An 18,972-nucleotide genomic window follows, 5' to 3' on the forward strand; every position below is an offset into this window, starting at 1 on the left:
ATAGCTGAGACTGGCACAGGGCTGAGGGAGGGAGCCACCTTCAGTGCCTCTCTCCACGCGGTACTGGTATGGGGTGGCCAGTCTGGCTCTGAAGTCTGCTCTTCATCTGTGAAGTCAAGAAATGGATACCTCCCTCTTGCTCAGGAGGGATTCTGGCAAGTCCTGCATAAAGATCCATCTTCCCATCGGCTGGTCCAGGACCCTCTGCAGAGACAACCTTTTCTGTTTCTGGACTGAGTTCATCCCTGCGTGCTCACTGGTTTCCTCTCCTTCACCTCCCTCCTAGTGGTCGGAGCCCTGCTCTCTGTCAACATGTGGAAAATCCCACCTTACCCGTGGTTCTGAGAAGCCTGGAGGGAGCTTTGCAAAAGAAACTTTGACCAAGGTGCCAATGAAAGAGCAACCAACTTCTGTTCTGCCAATTTCCCTCCCTTTCCTGTCACCCACGAGACTAATCATGCTTCCTGAAAGAAAACAAAGGAGCCACAGATGCAGAGGAAAGGCTGAAGGCGAGAGGGGGCAGGCTCAGGGTTGGCCCGGCCTGGGCAATGGACAAGTCTTAGGTGTTTTGCTTGGCCCAAGCACCCTGTTTCATTTTTAGACTTTTCTAGAGGCAAATGGTAGCAGCGGGCATTTGTTTATAGCCTGCTTTGCAGTTATGGCTGTAATAAGCACTTTACATCCTTAGGATACCCTCTTGGCTGATGGGTGAGCTAGGTGCTCTCAGACCCATTTTCTATGTGAGGACACTGAGGCCCAGAGAAGTTAAGTGACTTGACTAAAGTAGCCCAGGTTGTCAGGGGTGGCACCGGGGTTTGCAGACTTACTATCCCCACTGGTGTTGCTTTCCCTTTTTTTTTTTTTTTTTTTTTGAGACCGAGTCTCGCTCAGCTGCCCAGGCTGGAGTGCAGTGGCGCCATCTCAGCTCACTGCAAGCTCCGCCTCCCAGGTTCACGCCATTCTCCTGCCTCAGCCTCCTGAGTACCTGGGACTACAGGCATCTGCCACCATGCCCGGCTAATTATTTGTATTTTTAGTAGAGACGAGGTTTTGTCATGTTAGCCAGGATAGTCTCAATCTCCTGACCTCGTGATCCGCCCACCTTGGCCTCCCAAAGTGCTGGGATTACAGGCATGAGCCACCGTGCCCGGCCGCTTTTCTTTCTTTCTTTTTTTTTTAAGTGTGCTATTGGCTGAGCATGATGACTGACACCTGTAATCCTAGCACTTTGGGAGGCCAAGGCAGGTGGACCACTTGAGCTCAGGAGTTGGAGACCAGTCTGGGCAACATGGCGAAACCCCATCTGTACAAAAAGTACAAAAAAGTTAGCTCGGTGTAGTGGTGCACATTTGTAGTCCTGCTACTTGAGAGACTGAGGTGGGAGGATCATCTGATCCCAGGGAGGTCCAGGCTTCAGTGAGCCGTGATTGTGCCACTGAGCTCCAGCCTGGGCAACAGGGTGAGATCCCATTTTTAAAAAAAGCAAAAACAAAAACAAAAAACCGAAAAACAAAACAAAAACAACAAAAACATAAAAGAATTGTGCTGTTGAGAGCTGGAGAAAATAGAGAACTCTTTCCTTCCCCACCCTGACCAATCACCTTATAATTTAAAAAAACTAAAAACAAATGTTAAAATTTGTTTTAGTGTGGTAACAACAATAAATCATAGAACCACATTGATCATTTTAACCGTTCTTAGATAGGTAGTTCTGTGGAATGAAGTGTATCATGTTGTCATGCTCCCGTCACCACCGTCCATCTCCAGAACTTTTTCATCGTCTCAAACTGAGACTCTGCAGCCGTTAAGTGGTAACTCGCCATTGCTTCTGTCTTTGGCCCCTGGAAACCACCACTCTACTCTATCTCTGTGGACTGGATTGCTCCAGGTACCTCATATAAGTGGACTAATACAATATTCGTCCTTTTGTATCTGGCTTATTTCACTTAGTGTAATGTCTCCAGGTTTCATCTGTGTTGTAGCATGTGTTTGAATCTTCTTCTTCTTTCTTTTTTTTTTTTCTGAGACGGAGTCTCGCTCTGTCGCCCAGGCTGGAGTGCAGTGGCCGGATCTCAGCTCACTGTAAGCTCCGCCTCCCGGGTTTAGGCCATTCTCCTCCCTCAGCCTCCCGAGTAGCTGGGACTACAGGCGCCTGCCACCTCGCCCGGCTAGTTATTTTTGTATTTTTTAGTAGAGACGGAGTTTCACCGTGTTAGCCAGGATGGTCTTGATCTTCTGACCTCGTGATCTGCCCGTCTCGGCCTCCCAAAGTGCTGGGATTACAGGCTTGAGCCACCGCGCCCGGCCTCTTCTTCCTTTTTAAGGCTGAATAATGTTCCATTGTACAGATAGACCACATTTTGTTTATCTACTTGTCCATCGATGGATGAATTGCTTCCACCTTTTGGCAATTGTGAATAGTGCTGCTATGAGCATGGGTGTACAAATCTGTTTGAGTCTCTGCTTCAGATTCCTTTGTGTATATATCCAGAAGCTGAATTGCTGGATCAAATGGTAATTCTGTCTATTTTTGCGGAACTGCTATACTGTTTTCTGTTGCAGCTACACCTTCCCATGGCAATGCACAGGTTTCTATTTTCTTCATATCCTCACCAACACTTACTTCCTTTCCCTCCTCTGCCCTTGCCCCCGTGCCTATAACATTGGATTTGCATAAGCAGGATGTGCACTTCCCTTTGTCCTTTAGCCCTGGCAGGGACAGAGGAGGAGGTGGCAAAGGGCAACGGGGTTGCAGGTGGAAGGCAGGTGGGTAGGTCCATTTATCTCCTTCAACGTGAATGCAAATAGGCTTCCTATTCGAGGTTCCAGAATAATAGAGTCGCCTGGGGAGCTTTAGCAGAGCCGCACCAGAAGAGATTCAGATTTTACTGTCCTGGGCATGGCCTCTGGCATTGGAATTTTTTAAAAATAAGATTCTACTGTGAAGCTGGGGTTGAAGATTAGGGCTGACTAGAGAGCAATTTTCAAATTTCAGCATGCATCGGAATCCCCTGGAGGACTTGTGAACGTGGGGGCTGCTGGGCTCCACCTCACAGTGGCTGATTGAGTCGGTGGTGGGCAGGGCTCACGAATTTGCATTTCAACCAATCCCCAGGTGATGTAGATGCTGCTGGTCTGGGAGCTACTTACAGAAGCAGAACTCTGGGGCTGCACAGTCCGGCGGGGCGCCCCTCACCACAGGTGGCCGTTTCAACAAAACAAAACCAAATAAGAATACTTAGCTCCTCAGTGGAACTAGCTGCATTTCAGGGGCTCAGCAGCCCCGTGTGGCTGGCGGCTAGTACCTCAGACAGCATAGATGTCTCCATTATTGTCGAAAGTTGTCAGACAGCGCTGAGGTTTGAATCTCAGATCTCACAGTAACTGGTTGTGTGAATTGGGGTAAATGATTTAATTTCTCTGGGCCTCGTTTTCCTCGTGTGTAAAAGATAAAAATAATAGTTCCCCCCCACCCAGGGCAGATGTGAGGGTTCAGGAGTTAATATGTGAAGGGTGCGTGGACCGTGCCTGGCTCGTGGTAAGCACTTAATGAACGTTTCTTATTGCCGTTGTTGCTGCAAAAGAGCTGGGGGCAGTGGAGGTGCCGGCCCAGCCTCAGCGTGACTGGTAAGTGTCATGGGGCTGCCATCTTTAATTGTTTGGTGATGGCTGCCTGGGTGCAGAGTTGAAGAACCGTGGGAGCCTCCCGGGCTGAGCAGGGAGGACACTGTGATTGTTCAGTGCTATCTGCTATGGGAGAGGGAGGGGCTGTTGGTGACTCATTCAGGGAATAGTTGCTGTCCTTCCCCGAAGGGATTTCCTTGGTTCCTAAACTACAGCTCTAGGTTGAGCCCCCAGGAAACACGATCTGAGATGTAGGTTTGTGTGCAGGAGGCTTACTGGGGAGTGCATGGGGGGTTGTGGAAAGCATGGGGGAGGGAAGGCCGCTGGAACAGGCAGCCGGGGAGTCACAGTCATGGCCCGGGCAGACCTGATGGGGAGCTCTGAGCATGGCTTGTGGAGCTGTCCTGAATTGAGACTAGAGGTCCAGGTCTTCGTTCCCATGCGTGGACCAGGTCAGAGCTGGCTGCCTCGGAAGAGGCTTTGACCTGGACGAGGCACTCTCTCTAGGGGATGACAGGTTGCAGAGAGGGCTGAAGCTGAGCCATTGGCTTCCTCCCCTGCAGCGCTGGGGCTCAGCCTGCCTGTGCTAGTTTCAGTCGGGCCATGCAGCAGGACACACACACACCCAGAGGTGGGAGTGAGGCAGGGGCTCGCCTAGGGGGAAATCGGGTAAGGCTGTCCCGGCACTGGGGGCCCAAAGAAGCTCTCAGCCTCCAGTGTTTACACTGTAAGGGGAGGCCTTTGGACCAGGTAGGCTCCCATGTCCCAGGTGCTTGAATGCTCATGTCCCTGGTTCCTGGTTTTTTTCCACTGGTTCTCGAGCAGCTGCTCTGGCCCCTCAGGCCCCTCAGTCTCTCTCTTTCTGAACATGGGATGGTTCCTTTGCCCTGCTGCTGCCTGGGCTCCTGGGAGACCCTGACCTCCCCCTTGCTCCCAGGATGAGCTCCACTGGGGCACCAGCATGGTCTGGCTCCTCTCCCCACAACCCCTCTCACTGCTGCTCTGGCAGCGCCTGTTCCTGCTGCTCCTCTACCTTCATCCTGCCCTGGCCCAGCTGTTCCTAGGACCACCCCCAGGGCCGAGGCAGAAAGGTTCTTGCAAGCCCCTGGGGCAAATTCCCTAGCCTGCTGGCCGCTCTGCCCAGCCAGCCCCAGCTGGCCCAACAGGGACTTTTTCTGCCCTCGAGGTCTGTCTGTGAAAACCGTGGGTGGTGTCCCTACGGTTTGAGTACGTGGGTGGGGAGCATCTTGTCAGCTGAAGTCTGCTGTTAGGCCGTTAGAACCAGAGGAAAAGGCTGGAGGTGGGGACACAGGATGGCCAGAGTCACACTGGACCTTCTCCAGGGCAGCGGCTGGGCAGTGACATGCTACTTCCTTCCGCATGCCACAGCAGAAGCTGGGAGGATGGTGCAGGGAAACAGGGCTGTTCTCTCCTACAAGCTGGGGCAAGCTTCCTCTCTTGACCACCCTGTCTTAGCTCTGCTGGACACTCGGCTCCATCCAGAAGGGTCTGGATCTCATATTCTTGACCCACTCACCCCACTAATTTAACCTCTCGTTGTTGTGTGAGCTACTTGCTGGGAGGCAGTCAGGTGTGCACCAAACTGATCGGTTCCTCAGTTTCCTCACCTGGAAGATGGAGATGATCATGGTACCTCCCTTGTAAGTTGTTCAAGCATCTAACAGGTGAATATGCCTATAGGGCACCGCCTAGAATAATACCTGACACCTGATTAGCACTTTTGAAGTTTCAGCTTTTGTTACCATTCTTACTACTGCTGCTGCTCCTTTTGCCTGGGACATGTTCTCCATTGCTTCCCTCCATTTTTGCTTTTTTTGAGATGGAGTCTTGCTCTGTCATCCAGGCTGGAGTGCAGCGGCGTGATCTCGGCTCACTGTAAGCTCCGCCTCCCAGATTCACACCATTCTCCTGCCTCAGCCTCCTGAGTAGCTGGGACTACAGGCACCCGCCACCACACCTGGCTAATATTTTTTTGTATTTTTAGTAGAGACAGGGTTTCACTGTGTTAGTCGGTATAGTCTCGATCCCCTGACCTCGTGATCCGCCCACCTTGGCCTCCCAAAGTGCTGGGATTATAGGCGTGAGCCACTGCACCCGGCCCTTTCTTCCCTCTTAAGCTGAACCTCACTATGTGGCTTCAAAGAAACACTCATGCAGATTCCTGTGACCGAGCACTGGAATTTGATTCAGTTCCAGGTTCTGCTGCCTGCCATCCAGCTCCAAGCCCTGAGTTGTGTACCCTCATGACATCCCGCCCTTGGCTGTTCTGAGCCCTGGGGGTCAATCGTGTACTTTGCAGAAGGTAGAATCTGGTGAGCAATTAGGCAACTGTAACACCTGGATGACCCCAGAGCTGCCTGGCATACAGTAGGTGCTCATGTAGGCCTTGTTCCTTCCCAGTTCCCCTCTCTGGCCCTTAGTGACTTTGCCTTGCTCTGAACCCCTGTGGCATTAAAAGAAACCTTTATTTTTTAACTTACTTAATTTTGGGGGTGCAGGGTGTCCCCACTTACTCTAAATCCCTCTTGTCTCTTCACAGTGCCAGACTAGAGTCAAGATCAGCTGGGTCTTTCCCGGCTGATTCTGCCAAGCCCGTTCTGTGGTTGTGGTTCCTCTGGGTGGCAGGTGGAGTCAGTGGGAGTCTTGTTCATCCCTTCATGTGTGTCACGAATTAGGTGACAAAGTGTTTGGCTACGTGAAGCATGTCATAGTTACTCCTGCTGTTTACCCAACCTTCACTGAATTTCTTCACTTTGACATTCAGAGTCTTGGGCAGAAATCACATCATGTCAACACCTACATTGGGCCTTTGGGATTTCTGTGGCGTTTTGTATTGAGATTATCTGGTCATCTGACACCATTTTCTGCCCACACTGAGTCTCCGGCAGGACCTTCCTCCATGGCCATTCCCGAAGGGTGGGGACCAGCCCTCCTCATTGGGACATCACCCTGTACTGGGGATCTCCAGTGTAGGTGCCTCCTCATTGGGGCATCACCCTACACTGTGAGGCTTCTGTGTGACCCGTATCTATGGACATTCCTGAAGGGTGCCCTTGAGCTTTGCTCATTGAAGTGTCACCCTGACCTTGACCCAGTGTCTTGTTCCCAGTTAGTGCTCCATAAACAACTGTTGACCAGGCGCTCTTATAGAGGGCTGCCTGAGGTGGGAACTGATGGGAGCTGCTAAATTCTGTGCTGTTGAAAACCCTCAGGGTGACAGAGCTGGGTCTCCGTTTTTTGCAGCATCAGTCTCCGAGAGCTGAAGACCATCTTGCCCCTGATCAACTTTAAAGTGAGCAGTGCCAAGTTCCTTAAAGATAAGTTTGTGGTAAGTTTCATGGCTCAGCCTGGGAATTGTATGAATGCAGAGTGACTTAACCTCTCTCATGAAGCCGTGACTTGCCTTTGAGTTCTGTGGAATAGTGCCCAAGAAAGTCCTTTGCCTCCAGAGTACATCTTAAGTTCAGACAGAGGGATCATAGACATATCTGAGGACCATAGTCTCCATCCTCGCAGAGGATGTAATCAATAAAGACCATGTTTACTGAGCTGTTGGGCTTGGAACATCTACCCCCAGACCTGTTTTTCATTAGTCCAGCTTTCCCTGTTTCCCTGACCATACTGCAGCCCATTTTTTCCCTAGTGAAATGAATGCATGTATGTCTTTTGGAAAATATTACGAAAAATTCGTTGTGTAGGGTACCAGGACCGTGGCAGGTTGTATGCACATCCTGGTAGTGTAGCTGTCAGAGTTGGCTCTTTATTCTTCTGTTTCTCCAACCATCCATCCTTCCATATATCATTTAATTAATTTTGTTGTGTAATCAAGTTGTTGGTGGGGCTGGGCAGTAAAGCCACTCCATAAGTGATGGGATATAGTAGAGGAGGTGAGGCAAGGATGGAGATGATGGTCACTGATTTTTGCCTACAGGGTAGTACTTATTCTTCTTAGGAAATGAGCAACGCTTCATCCCAATAGCCCCAGTTGGAGGACCCCAGTGCCCATTGTCAATATCGGCTCCATTACAGCGTTCCTCAGTGGAAAAAGCTCATTTCATTTTTGTGCTAATGAACTCCTGGAAGAATTATCCTGTTTTATTGCTTATCAGGCATCCTTTGACTTGCCCCCAATAAACAACATTAATCCAAGAATAGAAAAAGAGAAAAGAGTAGGTCAGAAGAGGAGAGAGGTGGGAGAAGCATTTACCATTGATTGCTACACAATCAGCATTTAATTCTTTATCAAGTATTTACTGAACCAGGTGTTTTGCAGGTATCTTGTTCACTTTCAGGGAAGCCCTAGGAGCGTAGTGGTGGTTCTCCCATTTTACAGATTAAGAAAACTGAGGGTTTGAAAAGGTCAAGAAATTGCCCAAAGCCGTAAAGCAATTAATTGGAGCTGAGCTTTGTCTGACTCTCAGTGCTTTACAAAATGCCCTATATGTACGTACTCTACAAATATGTCTGAAGGTGGAAGTCCAAAGAGAGTGTTTTCTGCCCAAAAATGGAGGAGTTACGCATCATGTCTCTTGCAAACCTTGCTGAGACTCTTCCGTTTTGGGGCTCAAAGGAGGGTCTTACTTGGTAGGTGTCCCTGTGAGTATGTTTTCCTAGACCAGGGGCATTAGGGAACGTGTGGAGGGTTTTGATTCAGAGGAATGTGAGTTTGATTTTAGCCAATGTTTTAGAAAAGCCATGTTAAATAGCATGACTTTTTCCTTTCAAAAGCCATGACACAATGTGGTCATAGCTCTCTCTTCAGCATGCCAATAAAATTGCATGCAATTTCTGAAATAAAAATTATTCTATAAATAGCATGGAGCCATTCTTACGGTGGACATCAAAAATCATGTGGTCACTTTTTTCATATTTACAGGAAATAGGAGCACACAGAGATGAGCTCAGCTTTGAACAGTTCCATCTCTTCTATAAAAAACTTATGTTCGAGCAGCAAAAATCGGTAAGATGATTGTTGAGCAAGTGATCAAATGATGTTTCTGTTTTGCACGTATTTCCAAGTCTGGCATGTTCCTAAGAAACCCACAAGAAGTGTTGAATCTCCATTTTAGTCAAGGAAATATAAATGAGAATGACGAAAGCATACCATTTTCATCCGTTAGATTGGCAAAATTCTTTAACCATGACAGAGCTGTGGGGAAAATGTTGAGAAAAGTGTTCATATACCTTCCTGGTGGAAATGTGAATGGCCGTAAGTTTGACTGGAATTTGATCTGAGTCTGTTAAAAAAGTGCAACTCACTCTACTGCATTATTTCATTCTGAAAGGAAATTTAGCAAATGGCTGTTATTATTAATAACCATCTCCAGATTGAGGAATTATATATGTGTTTCTTCTTTTTACACGTTTGTTTGTTTGTTTGAGATAGAGTTTCACTCTGTTGCCCAGCCTGGAGTGCAGTGGTGTGATCTTGGTTCACTGCAATCCTCGCCTCACGGGTTTGAGGGATTCTTGTGCCTTAGCCTCCCAAATAGCTGGGAGTACAGACTTGTGCCACCATGCCCAGCTAATTTTGTATTTTTAGTAGATATGGGGTTTTGCCATATTGGCTGGGCAGGTCTTGAACTTCTAACCTCACGTAATCCACTCGCCTCCATTTGCTAAAATGCTGGGATTACAGCTGTGAGCCACTGTGCCCAGCCCTTTTTATACTTTTATTCATATTTTTTATGAGGACTTTTTTTTGGTTAAAATAATAGACTATTTAAAAATTAAGATGTGTGTACATTTTGACCTGACACTGGCATCTTGAAGACTCTATTTTATGAAAGGGAAAACATCAGGGCCTGATAATACACCATCAGATTGTTTATTGCAGTGTTACTTATGCTGGCAAAGTACCAGGGCACCATCTGAATGTCTCTCAGTGGAAGAATTGATGGGTAAATTACGGTCTGTTCGTACTGTGTGACATTATGCAGCTGATTAAGAAGGATGCATCAGTTCTCTTTCCGTTAATCTGAGATGATATTTGTGACATTTTGTGAGGAAAGCCAGCAGTGGATTTACATGAGGAGTTAGGTCTGCTATTTTGTTAAAAATCATAGAATACAGGCCAGGCGCTGTGGTTCATGCCTGTAATCCCAGCACTTTGGGTGCCAAGGCGGGTGGATCATTTGAGGTCAGGAGTTTGAGACCAGCCTGGTCAACATGGCAAAACCCCATCGCTACTTAAAATAAAAAAATTAGCCAGGCACGGTGGTGCGCTCCTGTAATCCCAGCTACTCGGGAGGCTGAGGCAGTAGAATCACTTGAACCTGGGAGGCGGAGGTTGCAGTGAGCCAAGGTTGTGCCACTGCGCTCCAGCCTGGGCAACAGAGTGAGATTCCATCTCAAAACAAACACAAAAACAGAGAATGCAATAATCCTCCTTTTGCCTCTTTTCATGAGCAGGGGAAAGTATGGAAGAAAGCACCTCACATTTAATGTTGATTTTGTGTGTGTGCTGGAAGGGGTTGGGAAGATGAGCAGGAAGGATAGTTATCTTTTCTATGCACAGCTCATTTTCTCTGATATGTTCCAAGTAACATGTTACCTTTGCAACAAAAAGTTACATAGAGCATAAAGTTTTAAAACTGAGACTATTCTATGTGATGCACCTAGCACAGTACCTGGTAGGTGGCACACATTCAACAAGTAGGGGCTGCTGCTGTTGCTGTCAGGAAAGGGCTTTGCAGACTGCAAAAGAATTCCCAGGGAAAGCTGTGAGGGTGTGAGGAGTACCCGGAACTTGGAGTCAGGTGGCTGTGGTTTCTCCAGTTAGCTACACGATCTTGGATGAGCCACTGACTGCTCCTAGCCTCAGTCTTCTGCTCTGTGCAATGGGAAATTGGGAGCTGTGAATAGAAGCATTTTTAAGTGATGAACGTGAATGTTCCTAGAAGACAGTTATTAATTGCTTTCTGCATGCAGGGTTGTGGGCTGGCCACGCAGTGAGACCACTTGATGGGTGACCACTGGCCATGGGACTTTGGATGTATCTGAGGTAGAGAAATGGAAGGGCCATTTCCTATCTGCCCAGATTGGGGAAAAATGTATTTCATAGAGTGGATCATTGAATTGCAATGTGTTCATTTTTTCACATATGTAATAATTAGTTATTGGTTTGCCAAATGAAATAGAAAGATTACAGGCTTGGGAGTTGGGAGAACTGGATTCTAGACCAACTTGACCTCTAACTGACCAAGTGATGTTGGGGGAGCCATCTCTGTCCTCTCACTTAGCCTTTTCTATAAAATGAAGGTACTAAATGAGATCAATGGTTATAGAACTTTTAAGTCTATAATCCCCTCTCCTTTAAACAAGAAACTGTAACAACCACAACAAAAACCATGATTCATAAAAGCTTATCAGAATACTTTTTAAGATTAAAACCTGTAACTTTAAAACTAGTCCTTGAGAACAATGACATGTGTCATTGAACACAGAACATGTCGTAGAACAATGATGAGAGTGTGTGTATGAAATTCGGAATGGTGACGATTGTCATCTTATGCAATTGACCAGGATTGAGAAAAACTCGATTTACTCAAGATAAGTAGTTGCAAATAACAGTTTTTTTTTTTTTTTAAATAATAGTTTACCTTGACATTTCAAGATGCTGTGTTATCAGACAGATGCCAGGCAAAGTTTGAAAATAAGATTTGTACATGGCTGGGAGCAGTAGCTCACGCCTGTAATCCCACCACTTTGGGAGGCCAAGGCAGGAGGATCCTTTGAGCTCAGGAGTTTGAGACTAGCTTGGGCAACATAGTGAGACCCCGTCTATATTATTAAATAATATTAAAAATTAAAAAAGAAGATTTGCACAAAAACTATTTCACCTGCCAGCAGATTAACCCATTCATTGATGGTTTCCACGGTGGTAAAATCCCACCTAAGAGGTATTTCAACCTGTACTTTTAATTATGGCTCTTGTTAAGGCTAGTCTGGGTGTTTGTGTTTATGAGGGAGAAAAAGAAATTTGAGTCAGTTTTACAGAATCTCGGAACCCTCTGGGGTACCCTAGATTGCCCCATGTGTGAACTTTGTGTGGGAATCTGTATGGGAATCTGCAGATACCAAAGGGTGACCCCTGGTGGCCGGAATGCCACATTGAGCCTGCACCTGGTTGTACTTGATCTTATGGTTTAAATATGTTAAAAATTAATTGCCTACGTTTAAAACTTGAGAGATTGTATTATATATTAAAATCTAGATTTTTGGCTTCCCTTGGGAAAAAAGTCGAGATCTGGCTATAAATAGGGTCACAACACCCCATGGAATGGTCCACGTTCTCTGTATTGACCCAGACCTGTACAGCTCTATCTGTTCATTTATGGTGCTTACCTGACCCTAAAGGAGCTTTGCTTTGGTAACCCTCATCTCCACTGTTTGAGGGTATAACTCTCCAGTTTGGTCACTGCATTTTCAAAATTTAATGTAAAGACAGATTTGAATAACAAAGTCCCAAGCTTCTATAGATGGTTTCCAGCCAGCTCTAAGAGCCTCCCTGCTGTTGTGGAGGTAAATGCCCATCCCCTAATCTGTTGTTTACGTCCTGCTCCTGGCTGGAAGCACAGGGCAGAGAAAAGTACCTGTTTTGTGATTTGGAGGGGAGGAGGGCCTCGCTGGATTTCTCAGGCTCCTGCAGGAGACAGAGCTATTTATGGTGACTCATAATCCCCAGACCTAAATTCAGGGAGTGGGTTCATGCTTATCAGTAGCCAAATGGTTTCCATTGTGAGCTTGCCAGTTCCTCTTTGTGTCTAACCACCTGCCTACGTTCCAGCTCTCAAGCCTCAAAGTTTCCAAAAGTTTAGCAGCAGCAGGAGGCTAAGAAATGTAATCTCATGTTTGTGTCTCCCTGGTGAGGGGATATACCTCTAACTAGGCTGTGGTAACAATATCATTAACAAAGATGATAGCCAACATTTTCTCAGGTGGGCTATATGCTAGGCACTGTCCTATGTGGTTTTTTGTTTTTTTGTTTTTTGTTTTTTTTTTGGAGACAGAGTCTTGCTCTGTTGCCTAGGCTGGAGTGCAGTGGCACGATCTTCACTGCAACCTCTGCCTCCCGGGTTCAAGCGATTCTCCCTGCCTCAGTCTCCCGAGTAGCTAGGATTACAGGCACGCACCCCCACGCCTGGCTGATTTTGTTTTTTTTAGTAGAAATGGAGTTTCACCATGGTGGCCATGCTGGTCTCGAGCTCCTGAACTCAAGTGATCCACCCGCCTCGGCCTCCCAAAGTGCTGGGATTACAGGTGTGAGCCGTCATGCCCGGCCTGTTCTGTGTTTTGTAAACATTTGATTCCCCCCTAGAGCCCTGTGGAAGAGCTGCTGTTGTTATTGCCATTTTAGGGATTAAGAAAGTGAGGTCCAGAGAGGTTACTTTGCTGAAGGATGGGCCACTAACTGGTAAGCTGCAGAGCTAGGATTTGATTTTCTGCCCGACTTCGATGCACAGCCACAGAATACTTCTTAATTTTTGAATCCTTTGTGTTAAAGAAAATGTAAAGCATATACACGTAGAGAGAATAGCGTAACAGATGCTAAGTCAGCAGATGTATCATCAGTTGACTTCAGCCATTATCACCTTGATGATGCCCTCACCCAAGCCCTTTCCTCACATTTTGCAGCAGACCTCACACGGCATATCACGTCCTCTGCCAGTGTTGTAATTTAGTACCTGGCTACGTGACTGCTACCCTGCTATGTCCGGATCAAACCTGTGAAGTCCCCGTGGTTACAGCATTCTTAAGTAAAAATAGAAAGCACTTGCCAATAATAAAAAAGGAAATTGAGAAGCCTGACGACTTATCAGTGGCTGTCCCTATGATCCAGTAAGACACTGAAGGATTGTTCTGCTGGATTTTACACGGTGTGGGCATGGGGGGAGCAAGTGATGAGCATTCTGTGACGATGTTTGTGTAGGAGCTCGGAGATCTTGCAGTTTATTCTCATTGTCAGCTGCTGGCGAGAGGAGAGTCCACAGTGGAGAAGTTAGCAGATAGAATCGCTGGTTACGTCTTCTCCTTCTTTCCCTCTTTCCCTCTTTCCCTCTTTCCCTCTTTCGCTCTTTCCCTCTTTCCCTCTTTCCCTCTTTCCCTCTTTCCCTCTTTCGCTCTTTCGCTCTTTCCCTCTCTCTTTCTTTCTCTCTCTCTCTCTTTCTCTATCTCTTTCTCTCTCTCTTTCTCACTTTCTTTCTCTGTTTCTCTTTCTCTCTCACTTTCTCTCTCTCTCACTTTCTCTGTCTCTCTCTTTCTTTCTTTCTTTCGTTTTTGAGACAGAGTCTCACTTTGTCACCTAGACTGGAGTGCAGTGGCACATTCATCGCTCACTGTAGCCTCGAACTCCCTGGCTCAGATGACCCTCCCACCTCAGCCTCCAGAGTACCTGGGACCAAAGGCGGGTGCCACCATGCAGGCTAATTTTCATGTTTTTTGTAGAGACAGTTTCACCATGTTACCCAGGCTAGTCTTGAACTCCTGGGCTCAAGTGATCTACCTGCCCTGGCCTCCCGAAGTGCTGGGATTACAGACATGAGCCTCTGTGCCTGAGCTAGCTTTTCTGTTAATGAGATTTTACCGTTGGCCTTCCAGAACCAAATGGTTTCTACAGCCTAAGTACTACTGAGTGTGTAAGACCAGCTTCAGTTTTGAAAGGGCGTGTGCCTACAGCCATGTGGGAAAACTCCATTTCTCTCCCTGCCTTTCTTAGTGCCCCGGCCCCTGCTTCTGTGACCCCCTCCCCCTAGCATGACCCCTTCTTTTGTCCAGCTAGTAACTTCTCCTGGGGCCCGACTCAAAGATGACGTTTCCCTGTAGCCTTTTAGCTATCAGAGAAAATTTGTTTATCTCTTATTTTAGTCACTCATCCAGTAAATGTGTGTGTGTGACCCCAGAGGGCACAATGGTTAATGATACAGTTGTTTCTCCTGACCTCACTGGCCCTTTGCTGGGGTGGGAAGGTTCTGGGATGTTGTCCACAGTGACACAAGGCCCAGTCCAACCCCTGTCCCTTGGTTCTGTAGAGTCTGACCACATAACCCTCCATGGTAATGCCAAACATAAATTAACTGCTATCTCCGCTGTGCACCCATAGCATCTAGAATATTCTCTGATTGCTGAAATCTCATTTATTGTGTGTACATTTGCACGTGTATTGTGGGATGCTGGAGATTTACCAAGATGGGCCTGGGTTGAAATTCTGGCTCCTGGACTTGTTAGGAGAAAAGTCCTTGCCTCCCTGGGCTTATTTCTTGTTTCTGAAACGGCTTATTTTACTGCCTGATGGGATCGGCGGGAGGAGCGACTGAGACTGTAGCGACTGAGACTGTAGCGACTGAGACTGTGACCATCTTGCCCCAGCGCATGGAGCCCATGTTAATTTCCTGGGGTCACTGTAGCAAGTACTGCAACTTGTGGCTTAAAAACAACAGAAGTTTATTCCCTCACTGTACTGGAGGTTAAAAGTCCAGAATCAAGGTGTTGGCAGGGCCACACCACCCCGGAAGGCTTCAGGGAAGGATGTCTTCCTGGCCTCTTTTGTGGTTTCTGGTAGGCTGCCAGCAGTGCTTCAGGCGTTCCTCGGGGTGTGGGCGCCTCCCGGCTGCTGGTGGCCTGCCAGCAATCCTGCAAGTGTTCCTCGGCGTGTAGACGCCATCGCTCCTTGGCTTGTAGATGGCATTGCGCCCGTCTCTGCCTCCATCATCACATAGCCTCCTTTTCTCTGTGTGTTTCTCTGTCTCCAAATCTCTCTCTTGTAAGAAGCCAGTCACAGGAGGTAGCAGGGTAGCAGTCACGTAGCCACCCTAGCCCAGCATGGCCTCATCTTAACTTGATTGCACCTTGCAAAGACCCTAATTCCAAAGAAGGTCATGCTCATGGGTACTGGGTGTTAGGACTTGGACACGTATTCCCGGGGACACCATCCTACGTATAATACTAACTATAACTTCTATCTTTAGAACATCTTCCTTGACCACCTCTGCCCCATACCCACAACTACAGCCCCATTTCTCTGCCCCCTTTAAAGTAACCCACTCCAAGAGCTGTCTATGCTTCCCTTCTTCCGACTGTCTCTGGAGTCTATTCCCATCTTGTTTCCGTCCCTGCCTCCTAGATCACTTCATCTTGGCCCGTCACCCGTCGCCTCCCTGTGTTGTGAATCCAGAAGTCTGCCCCGTGGTCTTTATCTTGTCCACTCAGCAGCACGTGTCAAAGCTGGTCACTCGCTCCTTGATGTTGTAACTCACCTTTGGGATGCCACACCGTCTTCCTTCTATTGCCTCGCTTGTTCTCTTGCAGCGTTTGTGGCTCTTGGCTTTCAGTTGTTCTTTTTCGTTCCCTGTCCTGCTCTACATCCTAGGGGTCGCTGATTCCTGCAAACACGTTGCTTTAACAAGCAGAGTGTCCAGGCAGGGAGCTGCAGGGTCTGGTGGAGGAGAAGCGAGGTCTTTCCTGATTCTGGGAAGCATCTGTGCTGTGGTGGTGCCTCTGCCATTGTCTGAGCTCCATGAGTCGGGGAATGCAGTGCGGGTTGTTTCTGTGCTTTAATGAAAGGAATGTAAAGGAATGACGGGGCTGAAGAACTGAATGTGGTGGTCAGTGAGGGGGGCCACACGCTGGGCTCCCTCCAGATGTCAATAAGCTGCGTGTGGGGCTTTGGGCTTGGAAGAGTTCTAACCCCCGATGCCTTCAGCACCAGGCTGATCTGGCGACCTAAGCAGTAAATGAGTTCATATAGCAGCATGCCCTATCTAAAATCTGCACCACCACCCCTTTTTAAAAAGAAATACCTATGCTGTAAATTACACATAAACAAAAGGAAGTGCTTCTCAGTTTGTGTAAAAAGGCTAAGTTTGTGGCTCTTAACATTTTGGTGGGACCTACTCCTTTGAGATGCTGATTATGTTTCCAGAAGAAACACACACCCACACAAACTGCTGTGGACTCTCTGATGCTTCCCAGAGGCCTGCGATTCGCTTTCTAGAACACTGGTGTTCCCCATGATGTCCTGGGCTGCAAGGAGTTCAGCAAGAGGACCCTGGGTCATCTGGGGCAGGACGTGTTTTATGTCATTAGCATTGATCATGTGCTAGTGGATACATTTCCACTTCTGCGGGGCTTATTCAAGTGCTTATCCAGTCACAGTGTCATTGAAGACTGTTGAAGCAAGGCTACCTGGGCAGCAATGGACAAGATGTGGCTGTGCAGGGTGCCCGTGTACAGTGCGCAGAAAACGGGCTGGTGCAAGTAGAAGCTGGAGGGAGGGGTGCTCCATGGCGCCCCCATTGGTGGAGGAGCCTTTACATCATGCAACAGTTGGCATGGCAGTGGGCTGTGAAGAGAAGAGCTGAAGCAGTTCAATATTTCTTTCGTCCTCTTGCCTTCGAAGATTAGAAGTGCATCTTTGAAATATTAAAGATTGGAAATGTTGCCTGTAATCCTAGCTACTCAGAAGGCTCAGGAGGGAGGATCTTTTGAGGTCGGGAGTTCAAGGCCAGCCTGGGCAACATAGGAAGACCCCCATCTCTACAAAAAGAAAAAAAATTGGCTGGGCATGGTGTCTCGTGCCTATAGTCCTAGCTACTCAGGAAGCTGATACAGGAAGATCATGTGAGCCCGGGAGAGTGAGGCTGCAGTGAACTACGATTGTGCCACTGCACTCCAGCCTGGGTAACAGTGAGACCCCATCTCTAAAGAAACCTGGCAGTGAGGGTGTGGAAAAAGGAATGTGTACCCCAGTGGAGGCGCCCATCTCAACTGTTTTGAAAGCACCTTGGCAGAATTGATCAAAGCCAGGGTGCCTACAATGTGCTGTGTCTAGGTGCTTTTCCTTCTAGGACTCTACTCTGTGGAAAAACTGGCGCAAGTGGGCAAAGATACGGAAATGTGCACACAGGGACACTTAAAAATAATACTAGATGTAACAAAAATTGAGTGACATGCGTATTATGGAATACAATGGTTTTTCAAAGAAAGGAAACAGGGTTATTTGAGGTTGAAGAGTAATATGTAAAGCTTGAAACACAGCAAAAAATTGTGAGATGTATGTAAATGATATAATATAATATGATACAATTAAATGAATACCCCTAAAACAAATTCTAGAAGGAAACCTATGAAATTCTTAAGGGTGATTGCTTCTTGGGAATAAGACTGTGGAGGGGATGAGGAGGGCTCCTACCTTTTGCTTCTTAAGTTTCTGTTATATTTGAATATTTACAACTAACACCAATTAAAATGATATTTTTAATGATCTTGTTGCATCTGACAAAATGATGCTTTTTTAACAACAAAAGAAATCTTTGCGTTTTTGCGTTGACTTGTCTAAGGTTCTTTGTGTGTGCTTTCCATTTCAGATTCTCGATGAATTCAAAAAGGATTCGTCCGTGTTCATCCTGGGGTGAGGCAGCCCTTGCGCGGTGTTCGGGGCGGGTGTGCCGGACGTCAGTGCCTGGTGCCCAGCCGGCCTCCAGGAGGGGATGCCAGTGTGTGCAGGCGCTGACCTCCAGAGGGACAGGGGTACCCTGCTGGGGAATTGGCCATCCCACGCTTATGGTGTGGATAGACATGAGCAGTAGCAACAGGAGGGTGTGGAGCGCTGGGAGGATGGTCTAGAAGGTTCTGTAGAAAGGCCTGTGTGCCTCAGGGCCTTCTTTCCCAGAATGTGCCTCATGAGATGTGACAGGTTAATAGTTTTTTTTTTTTTTTTAATTACAAAAACTAATGTTAATGATCAAATAAGTGAAAAATTTCTTGTTAAACAGGTTTAACGGAATTAAAATGAGTTCAAGTGTATAAACTGCTTCACATGGTGCTTGGCATCCATGAGGGGCTCATAAATAGTAATATTATTACTAAAAAGTCAGTATTGCAGGACTTATCAGGACATTTACCATGCTTCATGATTACCCAAATGGGGAATTTCTGAGATGTTTTGTGTTTCCCCAGCCTATCTGACTGGGAGAAGTGTTGGCCCTGGAATTAATGGTCTGGGGTACATTGATCCAGTCCTCATTGGTGAGCAACTTTTCCCTCTGTCACTTCTGAAATCAGAAACTCTACGACTCCAAAGTATAAATAAAATGAATCCAATATATATAATTTATATATTATTTATATTCATATATATTTATATATATGAATATATAAAAAATATCTATATATATTTATATTCGAGACGGAGCCTCCCCCTGTTGCCTAGGCTGGAGTGCATTGGCGCAATCTCGGCTCACTCCAACCTCCACTTCCCAAGTTCAAGTGATTCTCCTGCCTCATCCTCCGAGTAGCTGGGATTACAGGCATCCACCATGTCCAGCTATT

General features: G+C 47.1%; 1 protein-coding gene across 3 annotated transcripts in view; it reads left to right on the top strand.

The window, feature by feature from the left end:
* Nucleotides 1-18,972, top strand: part of PLCG2 (phospholipase C gamma 2) — a 187,243-nt gene that overhangs the window by 86,653 nt on the left and 81,618 nt on the right. For all 3 annotated transcript variants that reach the window (XM_073015601.1, XM_007994182.3, XM_007994183.3), the window contains exons 6-8: nucleotides 6,889-6,973; nucleotides 8,522-8,605; nucleotides 18,009-18,052. In XM_073015601.1, the coding sequence (XP_072871702.1) occupies nucleotides 6,889-6,973; nucleotides 8,522-8,605; nucleotides 18,009-18,052 (213 nt within the window). The remainder of the gene's footprint in view (nucleotides 1-6,888; nucleotides 6,974-8,521; nucleotides 8,606-18,008; nucleotides 18,053-18,972) is intronic.

Source organism: Chlorocebus sabaeus, chromosome 5, assembly GCF_047675955.1.
Source record: "Chlorocebus sabaeus isolate Y175 chromosome 5, mChlSab1.0.hap1, whole genome shotgun sequence".
NCBI classification, from domain to species: Eukaryota; Metazoa; Chordata; class Mammalia; order Primates; family Cercopithecidae; genus Chlorocebus; species Chlorocebus sabaeus.